At 40.1% G+C, this 13,842-nt stretch overlaps 1 protein-coding gene across 3 annotated transcripts in view; it reads right to left on the minus strand.

Moving 5' to 3' along the window:
• Positions 1–13,842, minus strand: part of ATP10B (ATPase phospholipid transporting 10B (putative)) — a 362,023-nt gene that overhangs the window by 110,088 nt on the left and 238,093 nt on the right. For all 3 annotated transcript variants that reach the window (XM_020992355.2, XM_078150541.1, XM_020992354.2), the window contains one exon: positions 9,130–9,334. In XM_020992355.2, the coding sequence (XP_020848014.1) occupies positions 9,130–9,334 (205 nt within the window). The remainder of the gene's footprint in view (positions 1–9,129; positions 9,335–13,842) is intronic.

A 13,842-nucleotide genomic window follows, 5' to 3' on the forward strand; every position in this document is an offset into this window, starting at 1 on the left:
ATGTATATGTATATATATATGTATATATATGTATATATGTATATATATGTATATATACACACACATATGTGTATATATATGTATATATACACATACATACATATTTATATGGTATCTCTGATAAAAATATGAAAAAGTAATAGCAGATTTTTACAATGATATTCAATTATATATCATATCTTTTGTCAAATAGTTAATTTAAAGATGCAAATATGTAGGCTCCTATTGTGTTCACTGTTTGATGATTCACAAAAAGAAAAAGATTTGACTCCCTAGAGCAAAAAAAGAATCTTCAAGGCTCAACAAGGAGTCTCTCGTGCATATGTTAATATCATACAAGTGTCCCTGATAAATACTATATTTAACAATGTTCCCATTACTAACATCAAGTGAAGCACAAAATGGGAATGTTAATGTTTGCTGCTGATGTATAGGATATCTCACAGAAGGTACAAATGGAAGAGTGGTTTCTTGTTGATGATAAGGTCTCAGCATGATCTTGGGCTTATTATATCAGGCTCTGTGTGAGTCAGCTGTGGTGATGACAATCAAAGAATATAATGTAATCTTGGGTTATATTAGAAAAGGTACAGCTTTCTTGAATGAGGAGATTATAGTCTTGCCATTAGGGCATGAGGTGGCACAGTGGATAGGGCATTAGGTCTGGAGTCAGGAAGACCTGAATTGAAATCCAGCCTCACACACCTACTAGCTGTGTGACCCTGGGCAAGTCATTTTATCCTGTTTGCCACAGTTTCCTCATCTATAAAATGAGCTGGAGAAGGAAATGGCAAACCACTTCAGTATTTTGCCAACAAAACACCAAACAGGGTCATGAAAAGTAGGATATGACTGAAATGACTGAACAACAATAACAACATCAGTCCTGCCGTACTGCCCTGGTCAGACCACGTCTAGAGTATTAGGTTCAGTTTTGGGCACCATAGTTTAGAAAATAGAGTGATAATTTGGGGAATGTCTAGAGCATTGTCACCAAAAAGGGAAGGGCTTTGAGTCCATGTCACGTGAGTATAAGTTGAAGGAAGTGGGGATATTTAGCCTGGAGAAGAAAAGACTAAAAGTGGGACCTGAGAGTTACCTTCTACTATGTAAAGAATTGTCATATGGGACAGTTGTATTATGATTATTCATTTTGACCCCAGAGGGCAGATCCAGGAATGATGTGTGGAAGCTTGAAAAGGGGCAAATTTGGGCTCCATGTCCAGAAAACCTTTGTAACAGAGCTATCCAAATGTGAATGGGCTGCCTTGGGAGGTCAAGTGTGCTGCCTATTTGGAGGTCTTTCAGCAAAGGGTAGAAGACCATCTTTTAGGTTTGACCAGATTCTGAGGTTTTATTCAAAGATGAAATTCTGTGCTTCTATGATTCAGATTCTTTCTACAGAAATGACAGGAATACTACTGTGATTGTTGGGTGCCCTAATCTATGGGTTAACCTAATTTTCTCTAACTATGCCGTTGAGTCTGTAATTGAGTTAATAAACATTTGTTACGTGTCACAGTCACAAAAACATGGTCTTTAAGGAGCTCCCATTACTATAGTGGTGAAATCATGTAAATAACTGTATTTAGACAAGGAATATATGTATGTAATAAAAATGGGAGGTGATCTCAGAGGAAAGGAACTAGCAGAAGGGAGGACTAGAAAAGGCCCATTTCAGAAGGTGAGATTTTAAGTGAATCTTGAAGAAAGCCAGGGAAGTTGGGAAGGTGGTGGCAGAAGGGGTGGAGAACATTCTGGAAATAGAATATATAAGTGACAAGTAGGACAGCATAGGTGAATTGTATAGTTTGCAGATAGAAGTGAAGTCCAAGTAGATTGAAAATGTAGCAAGCGACAAGATTGTGAAGGACCTTAGATGCTAAATAGAGGGGTTTATATTTGATCCTAAAGGAAACAGGGAGCCGCTAGAATTTTTTGAGCAGTGGAGTGACCTGGTTATACCTGTACTTTAGGAAAATCGCTTTGGCAGCTGAAGGGAGGGTGGATTAGAGTGGAGATTCTTAGGTCAGGGAGTGACCCACTTGAAGATTGTTATCATAGCTCAAGTGAGAGGGGTTGAGGCTTGTACTAGGGTGATGGTTGTGTGACTGGAGAGAAAGTGATCTATGGTAGGAACAATATGCTAACCCCTCTCCTTCCCATGTAAGTCAGGCTAGCTTTTCCTTAAAACCTTCTTTCAGACTTGGTTAATTCAGAGTAATAAAAACAGTCTGTCGCTGATATCTCCTTATTGCCTGAGAACAAAGAAGCTCAAGACATTTGGCTGGTAGATCACCATGGGTAACTTAGGCAACGAAGCTTCGCTTACCTGGGTCAACTAGGGGTGTCATCTATGTATAACATTGTAGAGAATCCTTTTTGTGCCATGGCTAAATAAATCTCTTTTTTGGCTAATAAGTCCTCATTTTGTTCAAATACTGAACCTAAATTATCAGGAAATTGGCCTGAGTCAGATCCAGGCTGGAATAGGGTGTATATGAGAGATTTTGTGAAGGTAGAAATGACAAGATTTGGCCAGAGACTAGATATGTGGAGTGAGTGTGAGTGAGGCATTGGGGATGACATGAAGCTTGTGAATTTGGGTGACTGGGAGGATGGTGGTACCCTTGATAATACAAGGGTATTTGGGAAGAGGGGGAAGGTTTAGGGGGAAAGATAATGAGTTCTGTCTTGGGCATGTTGAGTTTGAGATACCTACAGGACATCTGGTTTAAGGTGTCCACAAAGGCAATTGGGTGATGTGTGACCAGAGCTCAAGAGAGAGATTAGAGCTGGATATATAGATCTAGCAGTCATCTGACTAGATGATAACTGAACTCATGGAAGCTGGTGAGATTACCAATTGAGACAGTTTAAAGGGAAAAGAGAAGACCCAGAACAGAACTTGAGTATGACTCGGACAGAGACAGAGCAAAGGAGACAGAATGAGCAGTCAAACAGGAGAACGGAGAGCACTGTCATCCCGGAGGACAAGTTACTGAGCCTAGGCCTCAGTTTCTTAATTTGTGAAATGAAGGGGTTGATCTAGGTGGTCTTTGAGGCCCCTTCCAGCTCTATGATCCCTATGAAATTGAACATGGTAAGGATCAATACACAAGATTCCTGAGGATGGTTGTGGGTGGTGCTTCATGTTGTCGAGGTCCCTCAATGATCAACACAGCTGAGTTGGGCTTCAAGCACCTGCCAATCCACTCCTTTGGGGGGCTGCACACTGTGTGGTAAATAGAGCTGTACCAAATCTGCAGTAAGTTAGTCAAAGAGCATTGATTAAATTATTACTATATGCCAGACACCATGTTTAGTGAGCATCATAGATTGTCTAAGAAACTCTCCATCCTGGGCACCGTCACTACAGAAGGTGATGAGTGAGGGCTAAGGGACAATAACAAATGTGCTGCTTAACTCACGGAGTTATTATGAAATTCAAAAAATTACAATATAAACATAAGGAATTACTACTCTTCTAGTAGATTCTTAGTAAATGCTTAGAGTCATAGGATGATCATGTAGAAAGTCTCTTAGAGGGGCAGCTAGGTGTTGCAGTGGATAGAGCGCCAGCCCTGAAGTCAGAAAGACCTGAGCTCAAATCCAGCCTCAGACATGTAACACTTAACTAGCTGCGGGACCCTGGGCAAGTCACTTAACCCCATTGCCTAGCCAAAAAAAAAAGTCCCTTAGAGGACAGGTAGTCCAATCTCCTTCCATTTCAGAGAAGGAAACCAGGACTGTTAGTTATCTACCTACAGTTAGTTATCTATGCTGTCATCATGAGAGGCAGCACCGTCCCTTGCCCTGAGGACCCCACAAATGTATTGATTATTGGAATTTTTAAATGAACTCTGGAATCTATCTAGCTCACTCTCCACATATTCTTTGCTTGGAGATAAGATTTGCTTCCTGGTGTTTTTACTTTATTTTGTTGATCGAAAAATGAGCACCCAACTGTATTCTCTGCTCATATTGCCATTGAAGGAGCCTCCACAAAAGTGCCTAGGTTCTTGATTTGGGTATTGGAAGCACCCAGATATCAGGGCAATGGATGCCGTAAAGGGCAGGGTGCTGTTGGGATAGGAGCTGCAGTTCAGGCCAAACATGGGAGGGAGAGGCCCAAAGGATGCAGGGAGCCAGGGCCTCTGGAAAACAGGACCTTATCAGGTTGTCAAATCTTTGCTGGTGATCTTCTAAGTGACCGAGTTTTTCCTCCCAACATTAATATATTCTTCTTTTTCTTAGGCAAGAAATACACCTAAATAACTTACCTGGCCTGTAAGAATCTTATCTGAAAAACTGCCTGCACTTTATAACCGTCAGAGTTGGAATGAGTTGGAATGGCTTTCAAGATAAGAACTGGGCAGAGGGGCAAAGCACTGTCTGGTTCTAATTGGGGAAGTTTTTATCAAGAGTGTTCTATAAATTGCCTTGATTCACACCTATCTATGTGATTAGCTCAAGGACAGGTGATTAGGATGAAGGGAAAGTGGGTAAAAAGTAAGATTTCCCTTTATGTCTTAGGCAGTTAGAGTTTTGGCTGGGATTCTTCCAACAGAAAGTGTACATGCCTTTCTAACATATTGAGAAAATGGATTCCCCTTTCAGAGGGAGATTCAATAACACAATGCACAGCACGTAAAAATCAGAATCAGGAAATCTGAGGTTTTTTATTGGCACTGCCACTAACTTAGCCATGTGACTTGGTTGTAAGTAAATGGGCATCAGTAATATTCTAAATATGCTTACCATCCAGGATTCAAACCTTGAAAACTCATTGTTGAGTTGACCATCACTTAATAGCCTCAGTTTCCTTATCTGTAAACTGAAGGGGTTGGATTAGCTGCTCTCTGAAGTCCCTTCTAGCTCTTGGTAGGTTTGAGTTGGCAAGGCCAGACCCATAGAAATTTAGGCACCATGATTGCAATCCAGGTAGCTCCACAATCCAAAAGTCAGTTTTCTTGGCATAGTTAGCACTAGGAGAAATTCAGGTTAGACTGCATGGCATATTTCATATGGATATTGACCCAGGAAAAACAGAGCACCATTAGAAGTAATTTCCTTGGGGCAGTTAGGTGTTACAGTGTTAGAGCACCGGCCTGGTGTCAGGAGGACCTGGCCAGAGTTCAAATCTGGCCTCAGGCATGTGACACTTACTAGCTCTGTGACCCTGGGCAAGTCACTTAATGCCTATTACTTCCCCCCCCCCCAAAGTAATTCCCTTGAGTTTTTTTGACCTGTAATGCTAGAGAGTCACGGGCTTGTTTTTATTTAATGTTTGTTCACAAAGAAGAAACTGATTTTTAATGAAAGATTCTCACAGATTAAAATAAAATTGACAACTGGATGTAAACTCAGAAATCATTTAGTATATCATCCCTTCATTTTATTTAGTGATTTTGAAAATTAATAATTTATATAGATTTTAACATCAGAATAATTTCTCAAAATACTGTCCCTAATTAATTCTTCACTTAAAAACTTGAGCTAAACCCAATAGACAAAGTAACCATGTTTTACACTGTATGTGTCATCATTCTGTTCCTGTAGTCCTTAGCCTCTCTACCAAGACTAGTCATTACAAATATTCTGAGTTTGGTAACATTTTTGTGCTGTTTCCATTCACATTATTACAGTCATGTACATATATTGTTCTGTTCATTCTATCCCCTCCCATTTTATCAATGAAGAAATTAAGGCCTGGTGAAATGACTTGGCTAAGGTCACATGGCTAAGTTTATGTCAGTGCCAATAAAGGACCCCAGATTTCCTGCTGATTCTTGCATGCTTTGCATTACACTATTGAGTCTCTATCTGAAAAGGCAATCAGCTTTCTCAGTAGTTAGAAAGCCACTAGACTTTCTGTTGAGAGAATCCCAGCCAAAACTCCAACTGCCTAATTAGGTGAAATGTCCTCCAAAGAGCTAACTATGGGAGAAATGGGAATCAATTAAATGAAAATCTAGCTAAAAGAAAAAATAATCTTTAAACTGGGCAATAAATAGATGAATAAAATTATTAGATTAACAGATTATATTCCTTGAAGTCCTGGCAGTGATTTGAAGCCATCTACAACAAATGAGCCCTGAATTCCCGTAGGATGGATGATGGATGTCCAGGAACATGCTTCATTGGAAATTATAATTATAAAAACTAAATCAGCTTCTTTGGTTATGTTGTCCTCTCAGGCTGTTCATTTGTAGATTTAAACTCTGAGTGCTCTCAACTTAGCAGTCTGTTTAAAGGAGAGACTTTCAGTCTCTTAGCAAAGACAAAGGCTGCCATACTTGCTCTTCTGATAAAGAACATTTTCTTGTCTATGGTGCCAGTTCTGAGTAAAATGGTGAGGATAGGCACAGGATATCAAAAGGTAGGAAAGGTGTACAGAAAGAGAAGTAGGAGAGCTTGAAGACAAAATTCATTGACTTTGCAATTTGACTGGCTAGCCTTAGATACTCAGTTGCATTTGATTTTACAATAATTTTATTAGTATCCGGAAACTCAGAGGTTGTATTCCTAAGCCTCAGGGTGGTTTGTGTTGAATGGGATTAGGATATACCATTAATGTAGTTATCTAACTTAAATGTGATCATTATAGAATTGTAAAATTTCAGACTTGGAAGTGACTTAAGAAGTCTCCTATTCTAATTTTTTTTTAATTTTATAGATGAGGAAATTAGAGAATCATAGAATGGAGACCTACTCTGAAGTTACTTGCCCAAGGTCAGTGCTTTCCTTCTATACCATGCCTTTTCAATACTAGGTACAGAATTAGACTGGATCCTAAGACTGAAGTCTATCTACCCATCAAATTCTTCTTAGTCTATTAGGATGGTGCCAAGCTAATATCAGCAAAATCTATTTTCTTCAGGAGATGACTGATATTTCTTTTGTCCTTCATGTCACCTGCCACTTACATGCTGAAAATATATTGGAAAAGATGAAAACACATGAATTTTGTCAAGTTGTCAAGGTAAACTTTAGATACATCAAAAGCCAGATTTAGAACCTTTCTGTACCATTTAGATGGGGACAATAAGTATTCAAGTAAAAGGAGAGGATGAGAATTGAAAGTACTCAGTACGTTCTTCTGAAACTATGTCTGTTAGACCACTACTATGGAGATTTCCACCTAGGTAGCTCAGTGGATAGAGCTCTGAGCCTGGGGTCAGGAAGATCTGAGTTCAAATGTGGTCTCAGACACTTAATAGCTGTATGACCTGGGGCAAGTCACTTAATCTCTGTCTTAATCCGCTGGAGAAGGAAGTGGCAAACCACTCTAGTATCTTTGCCAAGAAAACCCCACTGTGGATAGTATGGTCCATGGGTCATAAAGAGTTGGATGTGACCTAACAGCAATGGAGACGAGTGAAGGGATTAATGAGGGAAATTCTCTAAGTGGAGGAACTTCAGAAGAAAACAGAGCATGGGGCTGGCCATTCCTGCTTAGGCATAAAAATACACTCACTCACTGACTAACTGGGGGCAGTAAACTGAGACGACTCATTGTCTAGTTTGATATCCTGTTACTTACTCAGCCATATAGGAATGATGGATTCTTAATAAAGACAAAGTGAACTTAAAAAAAAAGTTTTGCAAATCTGATTAAGGTAGCTTTAAACCAAAAAGGGAAAGGAAAAAGGAAAACTGCTTACTCTTAGATTTCTGTCTAGGCCAATACCATAGGGAGTAACAGGTATAAAACTGCAAAAAGAAAAGAGACAGAGGAGAGAGAGAGAGAGAGAGAGAGAGAGAGAGAGAGAGAGAGAGAGAGAGAGAGAGAGAAAGAAGAGAAGAGAAGAGAAGAGAAGAGAAGAGAAGAGAAGAGAAGAGAAGAGAAGAGAAGAGAAGAGAAGAGAAGAGAAGAGAAGAGAAGAGAAGAGAAGAGAAGAGAAGGGAAGGGAAGGGAAGGGAAGGGAAGGGAAGGGAAGGGAAGAGAAGAGAAGGGAAGGGAAGGGAAGGGAAGGGAAGAGAAGAGAAGAGAAGAGAAGAGAAGAGAAGAGAGGAGAGAGACAGAGAGACAGAGAAAGAGAGCACCAATAATTCACAGGAGATAATAGCCAAGAAAAGGTCCAGCGATAAAACACTTGGCCTTAGATATCTGTAAAAATGCATAAAATATGAATAATAGAGTGAAATAAACATTAATGAAAAGATTTAAGTCTGACATAACAAATATCACTGAAACTTAAGTGTATGTGACTCATAACTGGATTATGGTTCTGAAAGTGATACCTTATTGAAAAAGAATAGAATGGAAAAAAATTAGGTGGTGGAGTAGCACTGTTTATCAAAGACATATTCCTTTGAATAAATCTGGGAACCTGAGTTAACTAACATGGTGAAAAAAATTGGGTTGAAGAGAAAAGGAGAACCAGTAGCAATGCTATCATAGGAATATACTACAGACCTGCTGTACAGAAGGAAGAATTAGATGTTACTTTAATGACAGATGTTTTTTTTTTTTGCCTAGGTAGCTGGCATAGGACATAGGACAGTTTTTTTTTCTCATTCTTCCTCCTGTACCCTTGTCATCTACTGAATTTGCTCCAGGTATGAGAATTTCTAGCTATAACTCTGAGATCCTCTTCTTCTGTTTTTGGAGATGATTTTGTGAACATAGCTGAGCTCTTGCCCTAGCTCTCAGCAAATATAGGAGCAATTTAGTGAGTTAGGGAGAATCAAGGAGAGAACCGAGAGTTCTCTCCTTGGAGAGGAAAACAAGACTTAAATTGCTGTGACCAGTACAGGAAGAAAGAAATGATTGACTTCCAGGCATGGAAACTAAAAGCCACCTCAGCTCTGCATGAAAATATAAACAGTAATAAAAGGCAGTAGATGAACTTCAGTGGTACAGGAAGTAAGTGCTATAGGAGTTACAGGAGTGAAAGACAGACTCCCAGAGTCTGCTTTTGTCAGGGAAGTCTTCATGAGGGAGGTGAGGTTAAGGTTGGGTCTTTTATGATGGATATGATTTGGATAAGGGATGCAAGGAGCTTTTACTAACAAATTAACCATACCATCAAAATTCTTTCTAATGATTCAATATACTTTCCCAGGGAATTGAGTGTTTTCTTCCTTTCATACCAATACTGAGGACCACAGAAAGAGCCCTACCTGGTTCAAGAAGCCCTTCACAACACGCCTTTGTTTGAGGTTGGTTTCCCCATCCAAGTTGGCAGTTTCCAGGTGGCAGACTCCACTGGGATCCGAAGAGAAGAGTAAGAGGATATCTGCTGGGATGATCTCATTGCACTGAAGTTGGACAAAGTCTCCCACTTGAACATCCTTCCAACGCTTCTGCACATAGCCTTGTTCCTTCCTGGGAGTGATGGAGAAGGGGTATCAAAGTTTGGAAAATTTGAGCTTTAGGACCCCTTAAGAAATGGGTTAGCTGGAGCCAGCAAAAGCCTTAAGTATGTATGTGGATGTAAGTATGGGGTGACACAGGCTTCACTTACCTGCCAAATATTTCCCTGGCTGGCCTGACATGGTCCCACCTTCCCCTCCTATCTGATATTTCTCACCATTAGACTCACTGTAGTCGCTCAAAATAAGGGTCTTATCTCCAGAAAGCTACAAGTATGAAGTGTATCATCATTATTGTTATCAATACCACACATTTGCCAAATGTCTATGACTCTGAATGAAAAAAGAAAAAAAAGGAATAAATATGTAGAGTCAAGTAAAACAAATCCCCACACTGGGTCATGTCTAAAAAATGTATATCCCATTCTGCATCTGGAGGCTATCACCTCTCTGTCAAGAGGTGAACAGCGTGCTTTATCAGTTTGGAATTGGTGTTGGATTTTACATTCTTTAGCACTTAAATCTTGCAAGTGTGGTGATGGTGTAGTTTGCTTTTTTAAAATTCTGCTCAAGTCTTCCTAGATTTCTCCCCAAGTATCCCTTGTATAATTTCTCATGGCACAATACTATTCCATCATATTCATACACTCCATTCCCTCACTGATGGGTTTTCATTGTTTTTAAAAGTGGTTTATTAGTTTATTGCCTGCGATTGTCTTCTGGGGAAAACATTACTTAACTATCAGACACTCAGTTTCATTGATACCTTAGAAGAGGGATCCAGTGAAGGGCCTGCATATGGCTGACACATCCTTTCCATTTTCTCTAACTCTTGAACAAGAACATAGTGATTAATTCCAGGCTGCTGCTTCTTCTGGATTAACATTACCACGCATTATCACTCTCCATTACTTATTGAACAAATTACTTAGCGTGATAGTCAAGGTGTTCTACATGACCCATCCAGTATTTCAAACCTTCTCTCCCAGCATGAGCTCTCCAGAGTGAACTCTCTTGGTCAGCTATTCTATTCACTGGTACCAAACCTCCACATGTCAATTCCTTTAATGTAGTATTGCTATAGAGGCAGTATGGCCTAGTAGGTAGAGTGCTCCCATCTTGGTATCAGGAAGACTCCAGTTTGAATTCTGATTAAAAACACTAGCTGTGACTGTGGAGACAAATCATTTCACTTCTTTCAGCCTCAGTTTCCTTCCCTGTAAAATAGGGATTTAATGGTACCTACTTCATAGGGTTGTGGTGAGGATCTGCTGAGATTATGTCTTTGTAAAGCTCTTTGCACAACCTTAGAACGTTAATTCTTTTTCTTCTTGCTATCTTCCATTGCCTTTGCTCACATTTCTGCAACCTGTAATTCCTTACTTCCTTCTCTCTCTTCTGATCTAAGTCCTACTATGTCCCTTAAACCTAGCCCAAGTCTCATCTCGGATAGTCTTCATGAATTACCTGAGGGTATGGATAGTGGCTATCTTTTCTTAACTTCAGCTGTAAGGATGAAATGTACTGCTCATTTGCATAATCACCTATTCCCTTATTTGTTATCTTCTCCCATATGTGTCATATACGCTTAAATACATCACACTCTCCTTACATACAGAGAAGATTATAGTTTCTTTATGCAATGTCAAGTTGGCCTTCTATGCTTCCCTGGTGTAACCCCAGCACAAGACCTCACACAAGGCCTCAGTCACTGTTAACTGTTTTTGCTCCATTGCTATTCTTCTGGGGGTTTGGGCCCAGAAGAGAGCAGAGGATACCCAAGAGTACACAGACACAAACTTTACACTATATTTGCTTGATTACTATCATCTTTACACTTTTCACTGAGAATAACTGAAGGGATAGTATCCTAAGAGGGGGCCTTATGTATTCTTTCCTTTGACTTAAACCCCACTGGACGCTGACATAGCATTGCTAGAGAGAAGAAACTGAAGCAGTAATTGGTCATTCCATTTAATTAAAAAGCACTTATTAATTACCTACTGTGTGCAAGGGCCTAAGCTTGGCACCAGGGATACAAAGATGAAGTGTCACAGATACCTATCACCCTCAAAGAACTTCAAATTATAAGATGATGGCGGTACGACACAAATATACATGTAACAAAGATCAAGGAGAGACTCAGACAAAGGACCCCAGGAAAATTTGAGGAGGGAGTGATCATTTTCAGCACTGGCACAAACATGTCAACCAATGGATAGTCACCCCAGTTAGCTCACTGGGCTTTCCCAATTGGGTACAAGAAATCTGGTTTTTTGGGGGTTGGGGTCTGCAGTCTTGAAGCTCCCTTCTTGGAGTTGGAGGATAGCACTTAGGTTCATATATGAGAATGATGCACATCTTGACAGTGGGATGTGGCTGGTAGTTTATAAGTCTCTGCTCAGCATTTGCTATGTCCCAGGCATTGTGCTAAGCTGGGAATACAAAGAATTACAAAAAACAATTCCTACTTTTAAGAAGCTCATAGTCTAATGGGGAGACTATATGCAAAAAACTATAAAAACAAGATATATACAGTGTAAATTGAAGATCAACACAGAGAAGGCACTAGAATGAAGAGGGATCAGGAAAGGCTTCCTGTAGAAGATAGGACTTTAGCTGAGACCTGAAGGAAGTTAGAGACGCAGGAAGTGCAGATGAGGAGAGGGAGAGAGAGAGAGAGAGGGAGAGAGAGAGAGAGAGGGAGAGAAAGAGAGAGGGAGAGAAAGGGAAAGAGAGAGAGAGAGAGAGAGAGAGAGAGAGAGAGAGAGAGAGAGAGAGAGAGAGAGAGAGAGAGAGAGAGAGAGAAAGTGTTAGTTCTAGGCAGGGGGGAATGTGGAATCATATTCACCGCAGCTTCTTTCTGGAAAAAGACCTTGAATCTTAATGATTTACTGAGTTATAATTCCAGTACAAGCAATTAAGCAACAAATATTTATTAAGCTCTTAATTACATTTTCAGGCATGATGCTAGGCACTGAGGATACAAAGACAAAAATGAAACAGTCCCTGTCCTCAAGGATCCTATGTTCTACTAGGAAACACAACGTGTAATAGTGTGAGAATGTGCGAAATATCTAAAAATAAGTATGTGAAATGTAAAGAACAGTTTATATTGGGATTGGGCTCCCACTCCAGGAGAAAACATAGGGAACAATGACTCCCTTTGAGGAGGACAAATTCTCTCCTGAAGAGAATTTTCAGTTTCCATTTCTTTAGAAGGCAGAACACAATGGTGGAGTGAGAGACAGTGTAGTAGAAAGAATCCTGGCTTTGAAGCCAGGGTTTGTACCCTATTACTTGCTATAGTGTGACTTTGGGAAAGCCACTTAACCCCCTCAGCCTTAGTTTCTTTATCTGTAAAATGAGGATAATAATTTACCTATTACTTACATACCTCACATAGAGTTGGTATGAGGATAATATAGGATAATGTAAGTCAATCTTTCTGCATATTGTAAGGTGCTAGTTGAAGATGAGCTATTCTTATTATCTTGTATGTTTTTTTCCACTCCTTTCTCTGTGAAAGGAGCTGGATATGATCTGTGATGGTCAAGTCATGTTCCCTGTCATTGGGGTATGGACTAATTTTTCCTCTGAGGGTTCAGCTGAGAGCATGGGGTGAGTGCAGCTCCTCAGTCTACTCTAGCTGAAGTGGCAATACATGGCAATGATGGGCTCTGGTATTTGGGAATGCCTCCGAATGAGGCCAGCAGCTGGCACAGAGCTGCTTGTGTAAGTCACTCCCTCATTAGTTCAACTGTTTTGGAACCGTTGCCCCAGGTGCTCAGTCAACTTGCCAGTCTCTTGCCCTTCCCTATGATCAGTAAGTCCACTCTTGGGAATTGGCTCCTATTTTAGCTTTATGGAATGTTCAGTGCTATTTAAAAATAAGTCAAATCAACACAGTTTGGGATTGAGAATTCATCTGTCAGATTCTGCCTAGGGGAGAATTTAAGTACAGGGGTATTGAACACTTTTCAGAAAGCAGATGGGTGTTATTAAGAGGCAAATAAAGATGTGAAGATGTTTGCCACTTATATGATGGTAGAATTGAAGGAGATAAAGGGGAAAGAAAGTGGTGCAGTAGAGAGAGAGAACTCAGTCAAGTTTCCAGTTTTCTGAGTTCCTACAACAAATTACTAAGGTTTCAGGGTGCATGGGTAGATGGCGTTTCACAGAGGGGCAAAGTGCTTTCTTGGAACCGGCAATTAAAAGCAAGATGACTTGAAGTCTTTCCTCCATAAAGCCCTACTGCCATCTGAGGACACTAAGCTCTGTAGCCACAAGGTAAAAAGAGTGATGACTGCACTCTGACCTACATCCGTGGATTTGAGACTTCCCAGCTGTGGCATTAAATCATGAAAACACATAATGTTAAAAGGGATCTCAAAGATCATTTGGTTCAGCTTCCCTGTTCTATGGAGGAGGAAATAGATCTAGAGAGTTGAACTGAGGCAGTATAATATAGAGGTTAAGAAGGCAGATGACTCGAACTCAAGTTCTGATTCTGACACTGGG

The sequence above is a fragment of the Phascolarctos cinereus genome, unplaced genomic scaffold (assembly GCF_003287225.1).
Source record: "Phascolarctos cinereus isolate Bilbo 61053 unplaced genomic scaffold, phaCin_HiC Scaffold_2;HRSCAF=192, whole genome shotgun sequence".
NCBI classification, from domain to species: Eukaryota; Metazoa; Chordata; class Mammalia; order Diprotodontia; family Phascolarctidae; genus Phascolarctos; species Phascolarctos cinereus.